Source organism: Eleutherodactylus coqui, chromosome 13 (genome assembly GCF_035609145.1).
Source record: "Eleutherodactylus coqui strain aEleCoq1 chromosome 13, aEleCoq1.hap1, whole genome shotgun sequence".
NCBI lineage: Eukaryota > Metazoa > Chordata > Amphibia > Anura > Eleutherodactylidae > Eleutherodactylus > Eleutherodactylus coqui.
In genome coordinates, this window is record NC_089849.1 from 76,099,947 (window position 1) to 76,118,909 (window position 18,963).

Here is an 18,963-nt window from a genome sequence, read left to right on the forward strand (position 1 = left end):
CAGAAGGAGCCCACTGTCATCTGCGTACATGCAACAGTTGCTATTGATTGTGGCATGTAAGGAGTTAAACTGACAGTTTTGAGGTTGCTCCACTACTGGGTGCTAGAGCAGGAGACTGGCTGTCAGTAGTCGGCCAAGCCATCACCTTAAATAGATGTATGTGCAGGTTTAAAGCCCATTAGTGTGGTCAGTAAACAGGCGTATTGCGGTCTCTAATGGGTTAACAGGTGCGGATTCAAGCCCATAGGGCAATGTGACACAGGTATGTCCCTGCGGACAAATTCCATCCCGTGTGAAAGGTCCTGGTAGCTCTTTAGGGCAGAGTCATATATCTTAATCTGACCCAAGTAAACAGGTTTCCTTTTCTCGCTTCATTCGCTAATCTCCAATCAGTTTGAGTAGAGGATCAGATGTGACGTCTCGGTCTAAGTATCAGCGGCGGCCTGAGGTTCGCCCGGGATTTGGTCTTTGCCTGGATTTAGTTATCTTACACATGGCATCGTGAATATATCCGTCAAGTAGCTATGGAAAAACATCTATAATATCGATAGGAAAGACCTGCTATCAGTACTGATGGCCCCCGTGGAGGAGACCCCGCAGATGGGGATGTATGGGGCCCACATCGGGCCGTAAGGGTACTTTCACATAAGCAAATTAGTTTAAGGAATTTCTGCACCTCAGAAGTTCATTGCAAACATCTTCAGGTATCTTCACACGGGGGGTTGAAAATCTAATTTTGTTCGCCATTTTCATGCGCTTTCCGATTTTTCAGTGCGATTTCCATTTTTTTTTTTGCATGCGTTTTTCACGCACGTATAAAAAATGTTTCCTAATTCTCTTTTTTTCCCATTTATGGTCACTATGTTGCATGCAGTTAAAAAGGATCGTACTCCCATCGTGCAAGTGCGATCCGTTTTTTTAAAATGCAGCCACAGACATAGATATAGCAGAGGAGCAGATGAGGCCGGCGCTTATGCACTTCTTTCATCTAAATCTGATGGCTGGGATCCGAGTAGCACATGTGCACTAGCTTTTGGCCTAGCCACCAGCTACTGTTGTGTTCTGAAGAGGCGGTCTGTTGCCCTGGCAACGAGCAGTAAACAACCAGAGGACAGAGGAATCAACAGCTGCAAGATCAGGAGAACGGAGCATCTTGGAAATAAACATCTTATGGGTGACTGCACTGTTTAGCAATTTTGAACGCAATGAAATAGGATTCCAGAGATGATAACACCTCACTAACCCCTTAAGGACCTGGTCTATTTTGGCCATAAGGATGCAACAATTTTTGGGAAATTTTCACTTATTAATCGCCATAACTTTTTTATTTTTCCATCGACATGGCCGTATGTGGGCTCGTGTTTTGTGTGGCAAGTAGACATGAGCGAGTATACTCGCTAAGGCACATTACTCGAGCGAGTAGTGCCTTAGCCGAGTATCTCCCCGCTCGTCTCTAAGGATTCGGGGGCCGGCGGGGAGCGGGGAGGAACGGAGGGGAGATCTGTCACCCCCGCCGGCCCCTGAATCTTTAGAGACGAACGGGGAGATACTCGGCTAAGGTACTACTTGCTCAAGTAATGTGCCTTAGCGAGTATACTCGCTCATCTCTAGTGGCAAGCTGTAGCTTTTATTGGTACAATTTTTGGGTAAGTATTGTAAAATTTTTAAGAGAAAACACATTAATTGTGTTTTTTTCTTACAGTGTTAATCTTACAGCATAGATGCCATAATACAATTCTTCTGTGAGTCCGTATGATTACGACCATACAAAAATGCACATGTAAATGTGCTCCCAGTTCCAATATGCTGCCCAGCTCCATGAAAAAAAAAGGACATATCTGGAACCCATTAGGCAAATAGCCATTCAAGTTGGGGTGCGTTGTGTCTGCTGCGCACAAAGGACATGCCTTGTATGCGTAAAAAGTGCATTAAAATATGCAGATATGTGTGCCGTAGAGCTCTAGGGGTCCTTTTAGATAAGCGACTGTGCGAGTGATGTCATCGCTAGGCAGATACATGGTTGGCTCGTTCAAACAAGAATCGTTGAGCATCATTCCATCTTTCACATTTGCTGTATAATAGTGTTGAGCGAACATGCTCGCTTCCCTATCAATACATATTCATTGCTTTCATCGGACACATAACATTAACCCTTTCCAATCCACTGTCTGACGTCTCCCTGCATTCTGATTGAAGCTTGTACAGAAAACATCCGACAGGGTATTCTTACCATCTATTGGCAGCCACTCTGCTGTCGGAGCCTCTCTGGCGCACACACACTGGCTTTAGCCAGCAGATGGCACTGTTGTATAACAGCAAAAATAGAAAGCCTTTTAGGAAACTCTGAATCCAAAATTGGATTGGAAAGGACGCTAAAGGACTTAACGCTAAAGGACATAAGTTTATATCCCGGCTGGGAGATACTTAACGCAACAAGACGTAAACTTACGTCCTATGGATGGCGTGGGTTCAAAAGGAACCGAACTGCCACTTACTAGCTTCCAACTGCAACAGCGGGGATCGATCCCCACTCTTAACCCCATACATGCCACGATCAATGTACATTGCGGCATTTGAAGGGTCCGCAGTGGTAGTGCGCTTCTATGGGGACCCTTGGTGAGTAAATGCATGCGAAAATAAATAAGTTCTATGCTCTGCATTTTGTGTGTACGAACGCAACCGCAAATACGCCCGTGTGAAGGAGCCCTTAGTATTAAAACAATTAGATTGTAAATAATACCTTCTTCACATACTACAACTCTGTCTTAAGATCCGCGACTGTTAATAACTCACCATTCCTCGGGTTAAGTGCTTACTTCCCATCACATGGATTAGGTGTTTATAAGTGGCAGCATCATCGGCTTATTAAGTACATAAACATTTACTGTAACCATTACTATTACTGTACATGGTGTACTGTACAAGGTGTCTACTGTAGTCCTCCCGTGATTCACTCCTTACAGTGAAAGTTGGTTCTAGCACAAGTCATGCCACGTGATAGGAGATCACCAAGTTCACTCCCACACCCGGGGCACAGAACGTACCAACCTACTGCCAGCTAGCTCCTACTCGTACATCCAGATGTAGAACACAATCCGTAGAAGTGTTGGAGCTGGCGCCTTGCCGGGGCACACACTGTACAGGAAGTACCAGCGCTTCCTCCATGCTCCTCGTGCAGAAGCTAATTGCTACTTACAAGCAGAGGCCTGTTTATCTTTAATATACAAACACCCTTCATGCCAATAAAAAGTACACTGAGTAATAAATGTCTGCAGATATCAGCTATCAACAGCCCCCTGTAATAATTAGTGCTTTGTAGATTTATAGACCTGCAGCCAAATTACGGATTTGGACCCTCATTTGAGTTGTACATTGCTAATTAACATAATAAAGAGTTTTATGCAAATGAATAACAAATCTATTAAACTTTCTAATAAACTTTAAGCTTCGATTACTCACAACTTTCAAACTTTTTCTTGTAGTCATAGAATGGAAGCACTCTTGTTCATGTCCAGAGGCTGAAATTTTAATACTTTAGATATGTATTTAGAATAATTAGATCTCATCTACAGATACCCTATACCTACATATTGTAGGGGTTTTACTATTCATGAACTATCCTCAGAGTAGGTCATCAATAGTTGATCGATGTAGGTCTGCTGCTGAGGATCCCAGCTGGAAGCAGATAGCGCTGTGTGTATTGCAGTGGCCCGGTTTAGTACTGCAGGCACAGCTCCTATTGAATTCGATGAGACATGTGCCTGCAGTACCAAATTAGGCCACTGCAAAACGAACAGCGCTATCTGATTCCAGTGCTCTCCACACTGATAGTAGGCACAGCAATCTGCAGATCAGTGGGGATCACAAGGGTCAGACCCTCCAAGTGATCAACTATGGATGACCTATCTTGAGGACTCAATGCTCAGGATCAACAGCGATGAGCTGATTGCCTGGCCCGCTGTTACTGCAGCAGACTGGGCATGTATCATAGGGAATGAGAGAGGAAGTGGGCTAGCTGGTTTCACTTCCATTGAAATCAATGGGCAGAAGTGTAATAGCCGGCTTCAGCATCCACTGATGTCAATGGAAGTGAAACCAGCTAGCCCACTTCCTCTCCCGTCCCTTATGACACAAGTCTGGCGCGCTACAGTGATAGCAGGCAAGGCGATCAGCTAATCGCCAGAGATTGCAAGTGGCAGGTCCATGTAAATTAAATATTGATGACCTACCTTGAGTTTTTGGAAAACCCTTTAAAATAAAGCCTAATGGCTGTTAAAGCCTATGCTATCCAGATTTAGATATTATACCTAAAATCACGGCAGTGTCTGAGATGCTACCTTGATATTCTTGATGAGGGTAAACACACAATCTGCGTGCCAGGGAACAAATCTTTGCTGTTTTTCTCTCATTTTGTAGAACATTAGATACCATGGCAAAGGTTCAGTGAGAGTCCAACTGTGACTGACTGATTTCCCTTTAAGGTATTTGTTGATTATGCACAGACCAATGGTCATTAGAATAGATACAATCATAAATCACAGGGGGGAGGCACTCAAGCTTCTTCATGTTCCGCCAAGTTACAAGTTTTGGAACTGAACGAGCCGCCTTATCACATGCAAAGTATTAATATGCATCGTTACACAAAGCGTTACAGGGAATTTAGGATGTAGAGTACTTCCAGTGGTGCATTATGGGTACAGATTCAAATTAATATGCATACATGAATTTTGGGACCCAAGTTCTGTTATAATAATGGTTCCATTCACAACAAGGCCGTAATATTCTATAAGCAGAGTCTACAATGCTATCAACTAGGCTATGTAAGGGAACCTGGCAGCAAATGTCCAATAATCCTACAGCACCTCCACAGGGGAGATGAGGCATTGCAGTTCCAATTCAAGTCAATTGACTGTCTGTGTATTCCATGAATGTGATGGGTTCTCCACAACAAAAAATATTTTTTTCACAGCCTTTCTCCTCCCTGGCTAAGAAAAGCCCTAAATGGACTTTTTACTATTAACTCAGAATTCCTTAATGGTGTTTTTAAAAAATAGATTTTTGTATACAGGCCACCTCTTGAAAAAGTAGTTAAACTTGCGTTGAGCCACAGATGAACCTACATATCAGGGAACTGCATACTTATAGTAGCATTTCCATAATAAACTTCTGTTATTAGAATTCCCCTATTTATGCATTTAAGGGACCGGATAGTAGAAAAGGGAAACAGTCAGAAGACTGAAGAAAATCTACATGATTGTCAGATGAATATAAAGCCGTAGAGACCCGGGCTTCTACTAAAAAAGCACTAAATCTAATTTATTCTAAATTGTAAGCTTGTATGGCCAGCATTCCTACCCAATGTATCTGGTAAACCAGTGTTCCTCAACTCCAGTCCTCAGGGACCCCCAACAGGTCATGTTTTCAGGATTTCCTTAGTGTTGCACAGGTGATGTAATTATTGTCAGTGCCTCAGACATTGCTATAGGAGATCCTGAAAACATGACCTGTTGGTGGTCCCTGAGGACTGGAGTTGGGGCCCCATGTGGTAAACAGTTGTTTATTGTGCTACGTAAAGTTCTACGGAAGTTGAAGGCACCATACAAAAAATTCATAATAAGAAGATCCCAATTATTTTACATAATGCATCATTTTCCGAGTCAACGAATTACTAATGTAATTGAACAAGGCCTTTACTTATCATACATCAGCAACCAGTAGATGCTACAGTCCTAGCAGGGGCGTAACTATAGAGGATGCAGGGGATGCGGTTGCACCCGGGCCCAGGAGCCATGGGGGGCCCATAAGGTCGCTCTTCTCCATATAGGGAGCCCAGTACTGTGAATAAAGCATTATAGTTGGGGGCCCCGTTCCTGGTTTTGCATTGGGGCCCAGGAGCTTCAATTTACGCCTCTGAGTCCCAGTATAGAGTAATGACAGGTAGTAGGTTGCACATAACGTTATAGAATTAGACCTGCATGTTCTGTTTCTGACATAAAACTGACTGGTGTGTACAGATGCACAAACTCCTATCAGTGACCCGCCTTGGCTATAATAAGAAAGGCGTTATTGTTCTTTGAAGTATTTGTCCACGAGATGCTTGCTGCAGGATAAATTCACTTTTCTTCTACTAAAGACTAATTGAACTGAATGTACTGTGAAGGCCTTGTGACCAGGGTCAGACGCTTGTGACGCAACACTATAGCCCCAAGGGACAGGATTATTCCTTTAACTAAGTCTTGCTTGTTGATCCACCACTACAATAAAACTACTGTTTTGTATTCCAAGACTGATATGACGGGATAAAATAATAAGCTGAAGAATATGACCCCAACCCTTCGTACTGCGTTGGCAGGGGCAGGCTAGAGTTCTCTCCTTTGATAAATGGTTTTAATTTTTAACCAAGTCGTTACATATATTATATGACTATATGTCTCGATGTCAGATATCAAACTGAAGACTTTTCAACCTACTCAACGCATAATCTTTACATATAAAAATGAATTTCTGTTGGCTGTTCTTTATGCACGGCCAAACGACTGGACTAGTCTGCACCAAATTTGCCGTATAGGTAAATCAGGCACTTCTGAAAGTTTTTGGACAAGGTTTCAGCTGACTAGATTCTACAGTTTGCAACATTATCAGAAAAAATTGGAATAAAGCCAAACAACTGGACCAACCTGATTTGACTGGACCAACCTGAGCCGACTGGACCAACGTGCCCTAACTGGACCAACCTGCACTGACTGAACCAATCGGCACCAAATCTGCCACCCAGCTAAATCAGATGCTTCAGAATGCTTTAGACTGGGTTTCAGCTCTTTAGGTCCTACTCTACTGGACATATTCACAAAAAATTAGAATACAAAAGCAAATATGAAGTGAAGCTTGGTCTACAACTTTCCAATTTACTTTGTGGCTAAGTTAGTACTATGAAGAAAATGGCTTAACGTAAGGTACATTTGCAGTAGTTTGCTTGTAACATGGCTAAGAAAGGGGAAAAAGACAGGAACTGACAGTGTTGGTCTTAGAAGTCTTGGGAGTAGAGATGAGCAAGGTTTTCAAGATCTTGGTTGGAGGCAATGGTCCTTCTTCAATAGATGTAGCTCAGTGGTTAGTCCTGTTGCCTTACAGTGTTGGAGTTCTAGGTTTAAAATCTGACCAAGGACAACATATGTATGGAAATGGAAAACTCCATGCAGATTGGAAATTTGGACTCCAGTACTGCAAGGCAACAGTGATAACCACTGCACTCCCACCAATCAGCAAGTTATCACCTATGCACGTGATACATGCGTGTTCACTGCTTATCTACGGAAGAAGGCAGGAGAAATCCATTTGTCCTTCTTGTATTTTCCTTTTGTGTGCGTGAAAACGCAGCAAGGACTAAGTACGCTGTAAATACAAGCAGTTTTGATCCATGAAAACGCGTTTTTCACGGAACCGAAACTGCGTACCCCCGTGTGACTGAGCCCTAAGGCTCTCTACATCTGCAGGACTGTTAAGTAAGAGAACCTATATAAGCATACAAGTATTGTATGCCTCAGCATGAAATTGGAGGAATATGGATATCTGTGGAAAGTCCTATCACTGCACCATATAACATGCAATATTGCCTCATGCAATAACTCTGAGAGTAAAAACCATGCACAAACGCCAAAGAAGGAAACACATTCTGGGTTGTGAACTCAATGGAATGCTTATATGGATGAACAAAAGTTTTTATTTATCAAAATACATATTCTACATGGTTTTCTCTATGAAAATACAGAACCCAGAATGCATTGCTTAGTCTTCTAAACCGGGTATTGTAGTTTTTATTGACATATGACCCATCAAGGACCCCTTAGAATAACAATGCTTTGTGTGCCAGGCTATGCACATGACAATGGTAACAGGGCCTAGATGTGTGGGGAAATGCGGTTTCTGAAAATACTTTACAAATCCTTTGAGGTCATCTGCTCCATTGTATATGAACAATTCCAACAATAGAAGAGTAGTGTCAAGGGGATAAAATAATAAGATCAAGCGTATCTCAAAATAATACATTGGTTTGTTGCCAATACCATGCTGTATCCCTCGCTTATGTTAAATAATAACAATGGAAGTGCATCTTTTTGTGCGTTATGGTCGTGTTTGCTCTACATGACTTTAATATTTTTTTAGAAGCATGTCAAATTAAAGGTTAGCATTAGGGATGAGCGAGTATACTCGCTAAGGCAAATTACTCGATCGAGCAGTGCCTTAGCCGAGTATCTCCCCGTTCGTCTCTAAAGACTCGGGGACCAGCGCGGGTGACAGGTGAGTTGCGGCGGGGAGCTGGGGGAGAGAGGGAGAGAGATCTCCCCTCTGTTCCTCCCCGCTCTCCCCCGCCGGCCCCCGAATCTTTAGAGACGAGCGGGGACATACTCGGCTAAGGCAATACTCGCTCGAGTAGTTAGCCTTAGCGAGTATACTTGCTCATCAATATTTAGCATTCAATTTTTTTTGCATTGGAAGAGTTGGACCTCCTTTTTTGCATCCTTGCTGCGCCTGGTCAAGCGTGTCTGTGCTCTGTACTTGGGCGAGATTTGTTGGTGTTTTTCCTTTTTCTCTCTTGTTAATCTGCAATATATAGGCTAACTAGTTCCTTCTACGCATCGCAAACACTTTCATGCTGTATCAGTCTTATTAGTTCTGCTTTGATCTACAGGGAGCTTTCAGGAGGCGCTAATGAAAAAAGTTTAGCCATGGCTTGTGTGTTGCCTCTGCTCCGCGGCCGAGCAGGAGTGGCCGCTGTAGGACGCTGCACAGGGTAGAGCCATGTGTACCGAGCATGTAGTAATCCGTACTCACATGAGATGAAATGTGAGCAGACGTGTTTAAGAACTATGCGCTCACACATGTCTCAATTACAAGCTGGGAAAGTAAACAGAGGAGAGGCGTGTTAAGTGTGTGCATACACCTGTTAATTATCCTACCCTACAAATAAGGCTTAAAAAGGGAAGGTGTTTGGACTTCATTTTTTTTCCCGCAGCGATAATCTGTTTTGAAAATTTACAATTAATTGTTTCACTCTGTTGGACACTGGAGTATATTTAAAGAGAGATTTATATATAATCCAGCCATTCTTAGCGATGCATAGAGCTATACTTAGTGGTGATTAGTGAGAGTGGTATCTTGGCTCACAGCTCCGTTAAGCCTTGTATTGCAAAAGACAAAATGATTTTGCTATAAAGGACAATAATGTATATGAATACAGTGATTATATATATATTATATATATATTGGTCTCGGAGTGTTCGAAAATTGCCCTTGCAAAATTCTACTGTTTTGCCGATGCTAAAAAAATGAGTTGAGTTGTTCGAACACAATACTTAAGGGTTGAAGGTACTGACTTTAAGGGTGCTTTTACGCCAAACGATTAGCATTTAAATAAGTGAACAAGTCAGAGTTAGCTCGTTTGCGCTCATTCATCCTGATTATATGGACTGATACATCGTTGGCTCATTCAAACGAGAAATCGTCCAGTCTTTCACATTCGCTGTATTAGGGAATGAGAACTACTGAACGAGCGCTGGTTAAACTGAACAAGCCAACGTTGATTTATATGCCTACATAAGATGAATGATGAGCAAAAAGCCAACGATTATCGTCTGGCAGTTGGTTCACCTTTCGACTGAGCGATTATCGTTCACTTTCGCTCATTTGAATGACAATGGTTCCCTCTAAAAGCTCCCTTACTCACCTTCACCAGAGTCATCATTGTACTTTTCCTTAGCCAACGTAAAGATTCTGTTGACTGTGGCCAAGGTCGAGTAACTTGTTGGCATTCCCTTTGGTACCTATCTCAAGGGGACTTGTGCCTCACCAGCTTCCGCTAGGGGACTCGTGCCTCACCAGCTTCCACTAGCTACACTCCTTGATCCTCATTGCCCATAGGCATTGTCATTCCAATATTGACAAAAATGAAATTGTCATGGTTTAAGTTGTGCCTACAGTGTAAAGCAGTCTTTCCTAAACTCCAGTCCTCATGGACCCCCAACAGGTCATGTTTTCAGGATAAAGTAAGAACACCTGTGGAAATCATTTAGGCACCGACAATAACTACATCACCTGTGCAGGAAATCCTGAAAACATGACCTGTTGGGGTCCATGAGGACTAGAGTTTGGGAAACACTGGTGTAAAGGGAATCTCGAAATCCATTCAATATCAATTCACTTTCAGCTGGGCACTTTAACAAACTGGCTGTCAACCTCTGTAATGGCTTCCATTAGTGGTTGACACACAAAGTTTGTTTTGAAGACCAAGAAAACTAAGTTGTATTTCAGAACATTTCATATAAGAAGATAGCCCAGGGATTTATAGTTCCAGGTATTTATTTTATCTTAAGGTGAAATTTCTGTCTTGCCTTTTCAGGCTTTACAAAGATGATTCTCCCAACAAATACGCCAACACTCAATATACGATTAGGTTTTTAATAACGCTAAAATATAACTTCAACCTTGAAACACAGGAAACTTTCGACAAAAAATAAATTACTTTGTGAGCTGTTAGTTCCCATAGAAGCTACAGAACTACAGTTTATCACAAGGACAAATCACTTTGAAATCCATTCTAATGTCTCTGTACAACAATAAAGGCAACATACATATATCTAAAAGGTGCCAGATATACGTAGAATGCACAGTGGAGTTATACAATGCAGTCTACAGAGGTCACAGTCTTTATGGATGTATATTTCATATCAGCTCTAATTTCTGTATCTCAGACAATCAGCATTCATGAACATTTCTTATGATACTGTACTAAGAAGGGTGACAATTAGAGATGAGCGAGTATAGTCGCTAAGGCACATTACTCAAGCGAGTAGTGCCTTAGCCGAGTATCTCCCCGCTCGTCTCTAAAGATTCGGGGGACGGCGGGGGGCGGGGGAGAGCGGGGGGCGGGGGAGAGCGGGGAGGAACGGAGGGGAGATCTCTCTCTCCCTCTCTCCCCCCCGCTCCCCGCCGCAACTCACTTGTCACCCGTGCCGGCCCCCGAATCTTTAGAGACGAGCGGGGAGATAGTCGGCTAAGGCACTACTCGCTCGAGTAATGTGCCTTAGCGAGTGTACTCGCTCATCTCTAGTGACCATAGGACAGCATAGCCCTTTGAAGTTACTTCATCAGTGCCGATTCCGTGAGAAGGCTACCCTCTATCTGAGTGGGCAATAATGTGCTGCACCCAACACATTTGTAAATGATGTCACTGTCTATATGTTATATGACTCATAAATTGCATAACAACGTCTTAGTCAAAAGTGCACGTTAATTTTATGAGTGATAATTAGCTTATAATCGCAAGTCTCTGGGAGACCTAATGACTTGCCGAAATATCAATGCTTAGGTTTTAGGTTTGCATTTGATCCAAGAATTGTAAAGTTGGCAAGGGGGCATCATTTGTAGGTAAAAGCTTTAATCAACAGCGTAGGAAGGGATTCTTTACAGTAAGAGTGAAAAAGCTGTGGAATGTGCAATTGTAATGGAAAAGTTTAGTAGAAAAAAATGTAAATGACTGACTACATATTTATCTTATGACTGTTCATGCTGAGAGTTGTAATTAGTGATAATATTTGACTTCTTTGAAAAAGGTTTTGGCCGTAAATATATGGGAAGGGGAGATGGGTTGGGTTGGGATGGAAGGTGTTGTTTTGCCTTGCTCTGGATCAAATACGCATAGTGGATCTGAGAAAAGATACTTAGGAAATGATTAATATGATATCAGATATAGGCAATAATATTTCTTAACTATTCTGTGATTCGGCTATATGACAAGGGTAAAGAATTGGCAACGTTGTAACTGTATGTACATGTGACATCATTTCTTGCTCATTATTGGCACAAGCAGCAAGATGAATCCACATTTATCTATATTATATGACCCAACGGCAACTGTACATATTCAACACACATTTGAAACAAGCATGTCAAAGAGGAAATCCACTTACAAGTGACCTTCTGATAACTCATAGATGCATCTCAGAAGATCAGATCTATTATACTTAGAGGCTTTCATCACAGCCCAACATTCTAAATGCCCAAACAATTTACTTTAATATTGTGTCAGATATTTGTAGTGAGTGAAGTTTCAGAGAAGGGGTGTAGGCACTCTGTAGGGAATGCGAGTCAAAGTGGCGGGCTGCACTTGGCTCTCCCCACCTGCAGCATGTTGACTGACAGCTCTTTGCCCATACACATGTTGGGAGAGGAGCTGTCAGTCAACATGCTATGGACTGGGAGAGGCCTTTATGGCCCACCTGTTTGACTCGAGAGCTCTTTTCCAGAATAGCATGTACATAGGGACAATAGGCATATCTGTCCTGTTATTTGCCGCTCATGGTTTGTGCCACATGAACGTACTGACTGGTCCCCCTTTACATTCTTCCTGGATATGTTGCTTGCATTTTTCATTGCTTTCTGTTGACCTCTTGGAAAGCATGGCTAAGCCCTAGAGACATTAAAAACAACTACTTGTACGACAGTGTCCTAATGCTCAGCACATCTTGCCACCTCTAACTCAAAAGCATCTCTTGAATCCACTCTTCCCTTAATTTCGAGTCAACAAGGATACTAGTGCATGCCATTATCATCTCCCACCTAGACAACAACTGCATCCTTCTCTGTGGCCTCCAATCTAACGCTCTTGCACTCCTTAAAGCTACACTCAACTCTGCCTCTTCCACCTATACAAACTGCCAATCCATTAACTGGTTAATCATTGTCCACAGAATCTAGTTCAAAATATCCATGGCGTACAAGACTGTCCACAACCGTCCACCCCATACATATCTGACCTCATCTCCCAAAACCTCCTCACATAATCTCTGGTCCTCACACAACTTCCTTCTCTGCTCCCCTCTTATTTGCTCCTCACACGACTGTCTCCAAGATTCCTCCCATGCGGCCCCATACTTTGAAACTCACTGCCCCAAGTGATCAAATTCTCTCCAACCTTTTAAAATCTTCAAAACAACCTGAAAACCTTCCTCTTCAGAAAAGTCTACAATTTACAATAATCCTGCAACCATTCTACTACCCGATGGCCGGCCTCTACCTTATCCTATTGTCTCCTTCATCCTTCCCTTGTAGATTGTAAGCCCTCAGGGCAGGATCCTCTCTCTGCACTGGTCGGCCACTTATTTAGTCATACTTATTCTTGTTTTCTCTTATGTACTGAAGCCCTTTTCGTATGTGAAGAGTCCTGGGATTAGTGGTGCTTTAATATAAATCATAGAAGATATGATGGGATATTTTGCAGCTTTTAGGACACTAATGAGTAACAAAGTCCTTAATCTATCGAAGGACATCTCATAGATGTTGAACCTGATTCTCAAAGCCTATTCAAAACTTTTTTTCTGCTGGCATTTACTACATCGTTATAATTCAGTGTTGCATTACCCACAATGATGATAGTTTGACCAGCGCTTTTAGGATAATTGGCTGATAACACATTGTAAGTCAGACTATTCTCGGCCAAGCTACCGTATGTTATGAAAAGTCTAAATAGTCAAGTGATGCTTGAGTTGTTTCGATGCACACAGCTATTTAGAGTCATGTCTTTATAAGGACACGGTGCTTCAACAAAGCCTGGTGGTTTCTACATAAGAGTGTGGGTGCATATTCCATGGTTACCGACAGCCTTGAGAAAGATACATCTCTCAAACACATGGTCCTCAAGCTAAGAAGATGATTCTTTGTGAAAATCGACAGGTATAAATGGAGCGCAATACTTATCAGAATGGAAGAAGGTTCTAAGAACAAACAATGGCTTTTTTTTCTTCTTTGAAAAGTTACACTTAATTTTAGGAATAGTTAAGAGGCGCCTGGGTCAGTCTGGGAACAAACCACCATCGATTTTCAGAAAGAAAGGGCTTTATGGAATGTGTGATCTCTTTGGTACTGGTGAGAGATTTGGGGTATTCGTAATCGCACACAACATACTAATGGTCATTGATCTGTAAGAACCTTTAGTATGGTGCATGAGATTTTCAGTAAGAGCTCCAAAGGGGTTTGAAGACTCTATATAAAGTTTTTTCATAATGGTCGTCCAACGTCACAGACTTCACCAATGTGATCTTCTCAAGTAGGATTTTCCATAGGTTCATTTCACTGGAATCCCCTTTAAGTACAATTAAGCAGAGTCTCATTTTACTTCTAATCAGCTCTTGAAGTGATTTCTGCTATGACCTGCTCTTCATATAAGTGAGGTGTTGTATTTGAAGTAATATCAATGGCATAACATATAGTACCTTCTCTGTAGACATGTAGCCTGCACACATAGTGAGCTAATGAACAATGGAGCATTCTTGCTTCTCAAAGACAAATGATTTTACAATTGGTCAGAACCACCTATTGTGTTAGTGTCTTCTACAATCTCAAGATTAAGAAGAAGAAAATATACTTACCAGGTCTTACTGGACTGTGCATACAATTCTGGGGTACCAAGCCTGGTAATAATGATGTGGATGCCCGACTGCTAAGATCAATGACAGAAGGTGGTGTCACCGGAGCTTGTTGGAGACTAGGCTGATGAGAGCTCAGGTCATGAGAGGACTGGCTGGGTGGAATACCGTTCTCTGAGAGAAACTCTTCCAGGTCCATGTACTCCAGCTGGAAGGTATCTCCATCATACGGCAAGGTCTTATCCCAGAGCGTTGGCCCCAAGAAAGCCGACTGTGGGACAGTTGAACTTGTGGTGTCATCTTCAAGCTTCTTCTCTTTGTCTTTTTCTTTACAGAAGGCTAAGTGATAAAGATGGAATGATTTAACATGGGATAAAGCAAGGCAAGATGTCCAAATAATGGAAAAGTTGATACTTTCTCTGTTACATCATGTAAAGCAACTAACATAATGGACCATACTGGAAGACATAGAACATCTATGAAAACAACAAGAAACATAAAAATATCACAACTTCCGAAGTTACTTTTCTGACTCGGACTAAATGTTTTTGGGAGACAACTTTATCTGTCAACAACAAGACTGACATTAGGAATCCTAACTCAGAGATCAAGTCACACATCATTAAGATGTAATATAATTGTAGCATTCTGTAAGTACTTATTAACATATTTTCTGGGATACAAAAAACATAAATCCCCCTAAAAGGCTGAGAATGGAAGTTTTTGGGATTGTGTCCGCATTACTCTTCAGTGTTGATGGATGGCTAGCTAGAATCTCATTAAGTGATCGGTCAAGTGGAAATCATGTGTTTGCATGCTGCGCTTTACCCTCTTGTGTGAACTAAAGGATTGCTGTAGAGACCATGTAAGGTGAGGGTAGAACTATAGATATTTAGAAAAAGCAAGAACTAGAAAAGGCAGGTATGAAATTGGTGGCTATTTTCTGCATTCATTCGTGTAGCGTGTAACTTGTCAACTTTTAAGAAGCAAATGCCTTAAAACATGAAAACTCTAATAGAAAGAATATACAACATGTATTTACAAACATTCCTATTACTTTACATTCTGATTAACATTACAAGAGACACATGTCTGAGGAAGTGATATACAGTCCAGGCATATTTCATACAGATAATACTGAGATGAGTTTCTCGTTCGGCACAACTCATGATGATGCTTTACATTATATTAGCTTACCTTAAAGTTACCAAGATAAACTAGCAAAGCTGTCATAAAGAGTTAAATAACAAATTTAGCTCTGCTACATCTTTATCCTCTATATCTATTATGGCAGACTAGTTGGACCATGTGGATTTATTTCTGCCATCAGTCTTCTATGTTTCCCTTAAAGGCTTTACCCACTGACATTTATCCCTTATTCACTGAGTAAGACATTAATGTCGGACTGCTGGGGGTCTGACCACTGGGACCCCTGTAAATCCCGAGATCAGTGCACCCTGAATCCACCATGAGAATGGTGCACATGCGTGACCACCACACTCCATATACTTCTATGGGATGGAAGAAGATTGCTGAGTGCATCGATCTTCGTTGTATCCCCTAAGAGTGAATGGAGTGGTGGTCTTTATGTGCTCCATTCTTATACAGGATCTGGAGAGCAGAGGTTCCAGCCATCAAACCCCCAGCTGTCCAACTTTTATTCCCTATGCAAGTGTATAGGAGATAAATGTCATTAGGTGGAAAACCCTTTAACATTTAGTGCATTCTGCGACTGCGTTATTAAATCAATAGCTAGAATAATACAAGGCTAATCATAAATATTCATGCAGTTAACAATTCTTAAACTTTAGTTACCATCTTCGTGATGTAGCGGTAGTTTCAGAGGGTTCTCCAGCAGAGATTTTAGCACCCCGTACGCTGGTGGTATAAAAGTTGGGTTGAGCGGTAACACCCTCGACATCTTCTCCATCTTTGATCTTGTGCAGGGATTTCAAGGTGGTGAAGCCAGGAAAAAGCAGGCTGAAGTGGGCACTGGATAGTACAGATAGCTGTGCAGCCCGGTGACCCGTCACACTGCTGCTCCTGACTCTTCCACTGCCAATCCAGATCTGTGCTGCGAGGCTCTGATCATCCCCATCTCCATGTGCAGCAGCTGACAGGCGTGACATCACAACCCCTCCTCCCATCCTAAAAAGGACAAGTTGGGAGTGTTCTCATACTGGTCCACTTACTGTACCTGGATATCTTGCTTCTAGTTGCCAACTCATTGCTTTTTTCCATCACACTTGCTGCTACTGTACTTGCACATTGCAACTTCTATGATTGCTGCTGTCATGTATCCTGCACTGTTGTGAACATTCTAGACACAATGTATACAGCTTGTTGTATCGTATTGGCAACATTGTATCACTGATGGCCCGAAATGTGCCAGTTACTGCATGCCTCCTTATTGCTCTTAAATAGCATGATTTACTGTATGTTTCCAACCAGTGTATGTACTCCGGGGGTGCATGCCACGTCTCGGGGTGCGCTAGTACTGTCCTTAATAGTTGTGCCACAAAGAGCGTTAAAGCTCAAAAGGCGTAAAGGAACCATTGCTCTAATATACCTGAAGTCCAACAAAGAAGTTCTAGTAACAGGATAAGAGAGTGCTTAAGGGCGGCTTCACATGCAGCAGTTTTTGGAAAGCACACTTGCAGTTTTTTGAGCCAAAAGTGGGTTAAAACAGAAGAAGAACCATAAAGTACGGACTTCTGCTTCCCCTTCCTGCTGGATCCACTTCTGGCTTTGGCTCTAAAACTGCAAGTGCGTTTTCTAAAAAAATCATTCTTGTGAAGCCGCACTAAGGCCACTCTCCACTTGGTACTTCTGCACTGGGCGCTGTGTTTTTGCATGTGTGTGCGTATTTTACTGTATTCTATGGCCATACATGCCCTGCGTATTTGCACCTCCCATTGATTTCAATGGACATTTAAGTTTAATAATTGCACTATGTGTTATTTTCATGCGCAATACGGACAAAAATAGAGCATGCTGCAGGGGGGTTTATGTACAACCGGATTGCACGCACCTGTGACACGACTCATTGACATCAATGCTTCACATTTACAGAAAGAACAAAATTGTGTCTTGTCTTATGTGAGAAAAAAAGTCTTTTTTAACCAAAAATAGATTCTTCGGAAGCCGCATTACAGCCTGTTGTGCCGCAGCTCGGCTGATGTTTGCCTTTCTGGAGAGTATATCATCCATATTCGGTACGTGACGACAGTTAGGGGGGTCAGATTACCGGCAATCAATATCTGGGGATCATTTGCTGCTTTTAGCTCCTTGCCGCAGGTGAAAGGAATGCAGAAATGTTGCCTTGAAAAACGTGTAGAAGTGTCAGCGAGTGACACGGGTGAGCGGCACATGTTCTCCCTGCTTACCCCTCCCATGTTATAATGAGGACTGTGATCATGTATCAGGATACAAAGTGTACCGGACAAACTCCACCTGACTCACCGCTCGCTGAGCTGCACCTTCCTAGACACAACAAGCAGGACCCGAGCCACAGAAAACAGCGGAAGCACGGCTCGGAAGAGCTTACCTAGAGTGAACTGCCGTGGTTTCTGATTCAGGGCGCCTTCCTTCAAGCGTATTTGCGCACTAATTTTTACGCAAACAAAAATTGCGTGAGGGAACGGCAGAGAGTTGAATCCATTAAATTCAATGTGTTCGCTCTCATTGTTTTTTTTGCACATGCATTTCTTGCACGCACAAAAAAATAGAAGGGCTCCGCAGAAGTCTATGGGGGTGCGCAAATGCGTATGCCATATGCAAGGGATGTGCCAAACACAGCGCAAAACCACAGGGAAAGGAGAACACATTGAGGGCGCCCACCCACTGGCGTTTTTTTTCCCTGCGAAATTCGCAGCATTTTTTTTCTGCAGGGGTCTATGGGACTTGTAATGTTAAAATCGCGATCGCGCTAAATCGTGTGAACATGTCCTGAATGCACAAAAAAGTACTGCAAGTTGCGTGTGCAATATACAGAAAGTAGAAGCTATTGATTTTAATGGGTTAATTTCCATCCGCGTATTTGGCGCATGCAATTCGGTCACGCAAAAAAACTGCAGCATGCTCTATTTTCTTGTGCCTTTGCAGAGGAAAAGAACACATCCTGAACTCATTAAACTAATTGGCCATTTCAGTGGCTGAGAACATCGGTGGGAATTTATTTTGACGCGCAATTGTGCATGACTTGTGCGTGCAAAAAGTACTGTAAAAAATGCAGTAGCATACGCGAATATGCAACGCCCGAGGCGCACAAATGCAGGGCAAATGTGCTCACAAATATGCACACGCTTATAGGAATTAAGCCTGAGGTCTTATTTAGACGACCGTATTTGCGCAGTTATTTTCGCACATTTAAAAGTCGCACATAAAACGCAACCATGCAAAGCTTTTTATTTCAATGGCTTTATTAATGTTTTTTCCACTCAAAATATTCCTGCGAGAAAAATTAGGACCTACTGGGTCTTTTCGGACATATATTTTATATGGTGCGTGAGAAGATAAGTCTTGCACTATCTTTGTCCGTGTT

General features: G+C 42.3%; 1 protein-coding gene across 2 annotated transcripts in view; it reads right to left on the reverse strand.

The window, feature by feature from the left end:
- HLF (HLF transcription factor, PAR bZIP family member) overlaps positions 1–16,503 on the reverse strand; it is a 41,985-nt gene extending 25,482 nt beyond the window's left edge. For both annotated transcript variants that reach the window (XM_066585922.1, XM_066585920.1), the window contains exons 1-2: positions 16,236–16,503; positions 14,424–14,759 (exon numbers count right to left, since the gene is read on the reverse strand). In XM_066585922.1, coding sequence (XP_066442019.1) covers positions 14,424–14,759; positions 16,236–16,350 — 451 coding nt within the window. In that variant the 5' untranslated portion in view covers positions 16,351–16,503. The remainder of the gene's footprint in view (positions 1–14,423; positions 14,760–16,235) is intronic.
- Between the last annotated feature and the right edge of the window lie 2,460 nt (positions 16,504–18,963).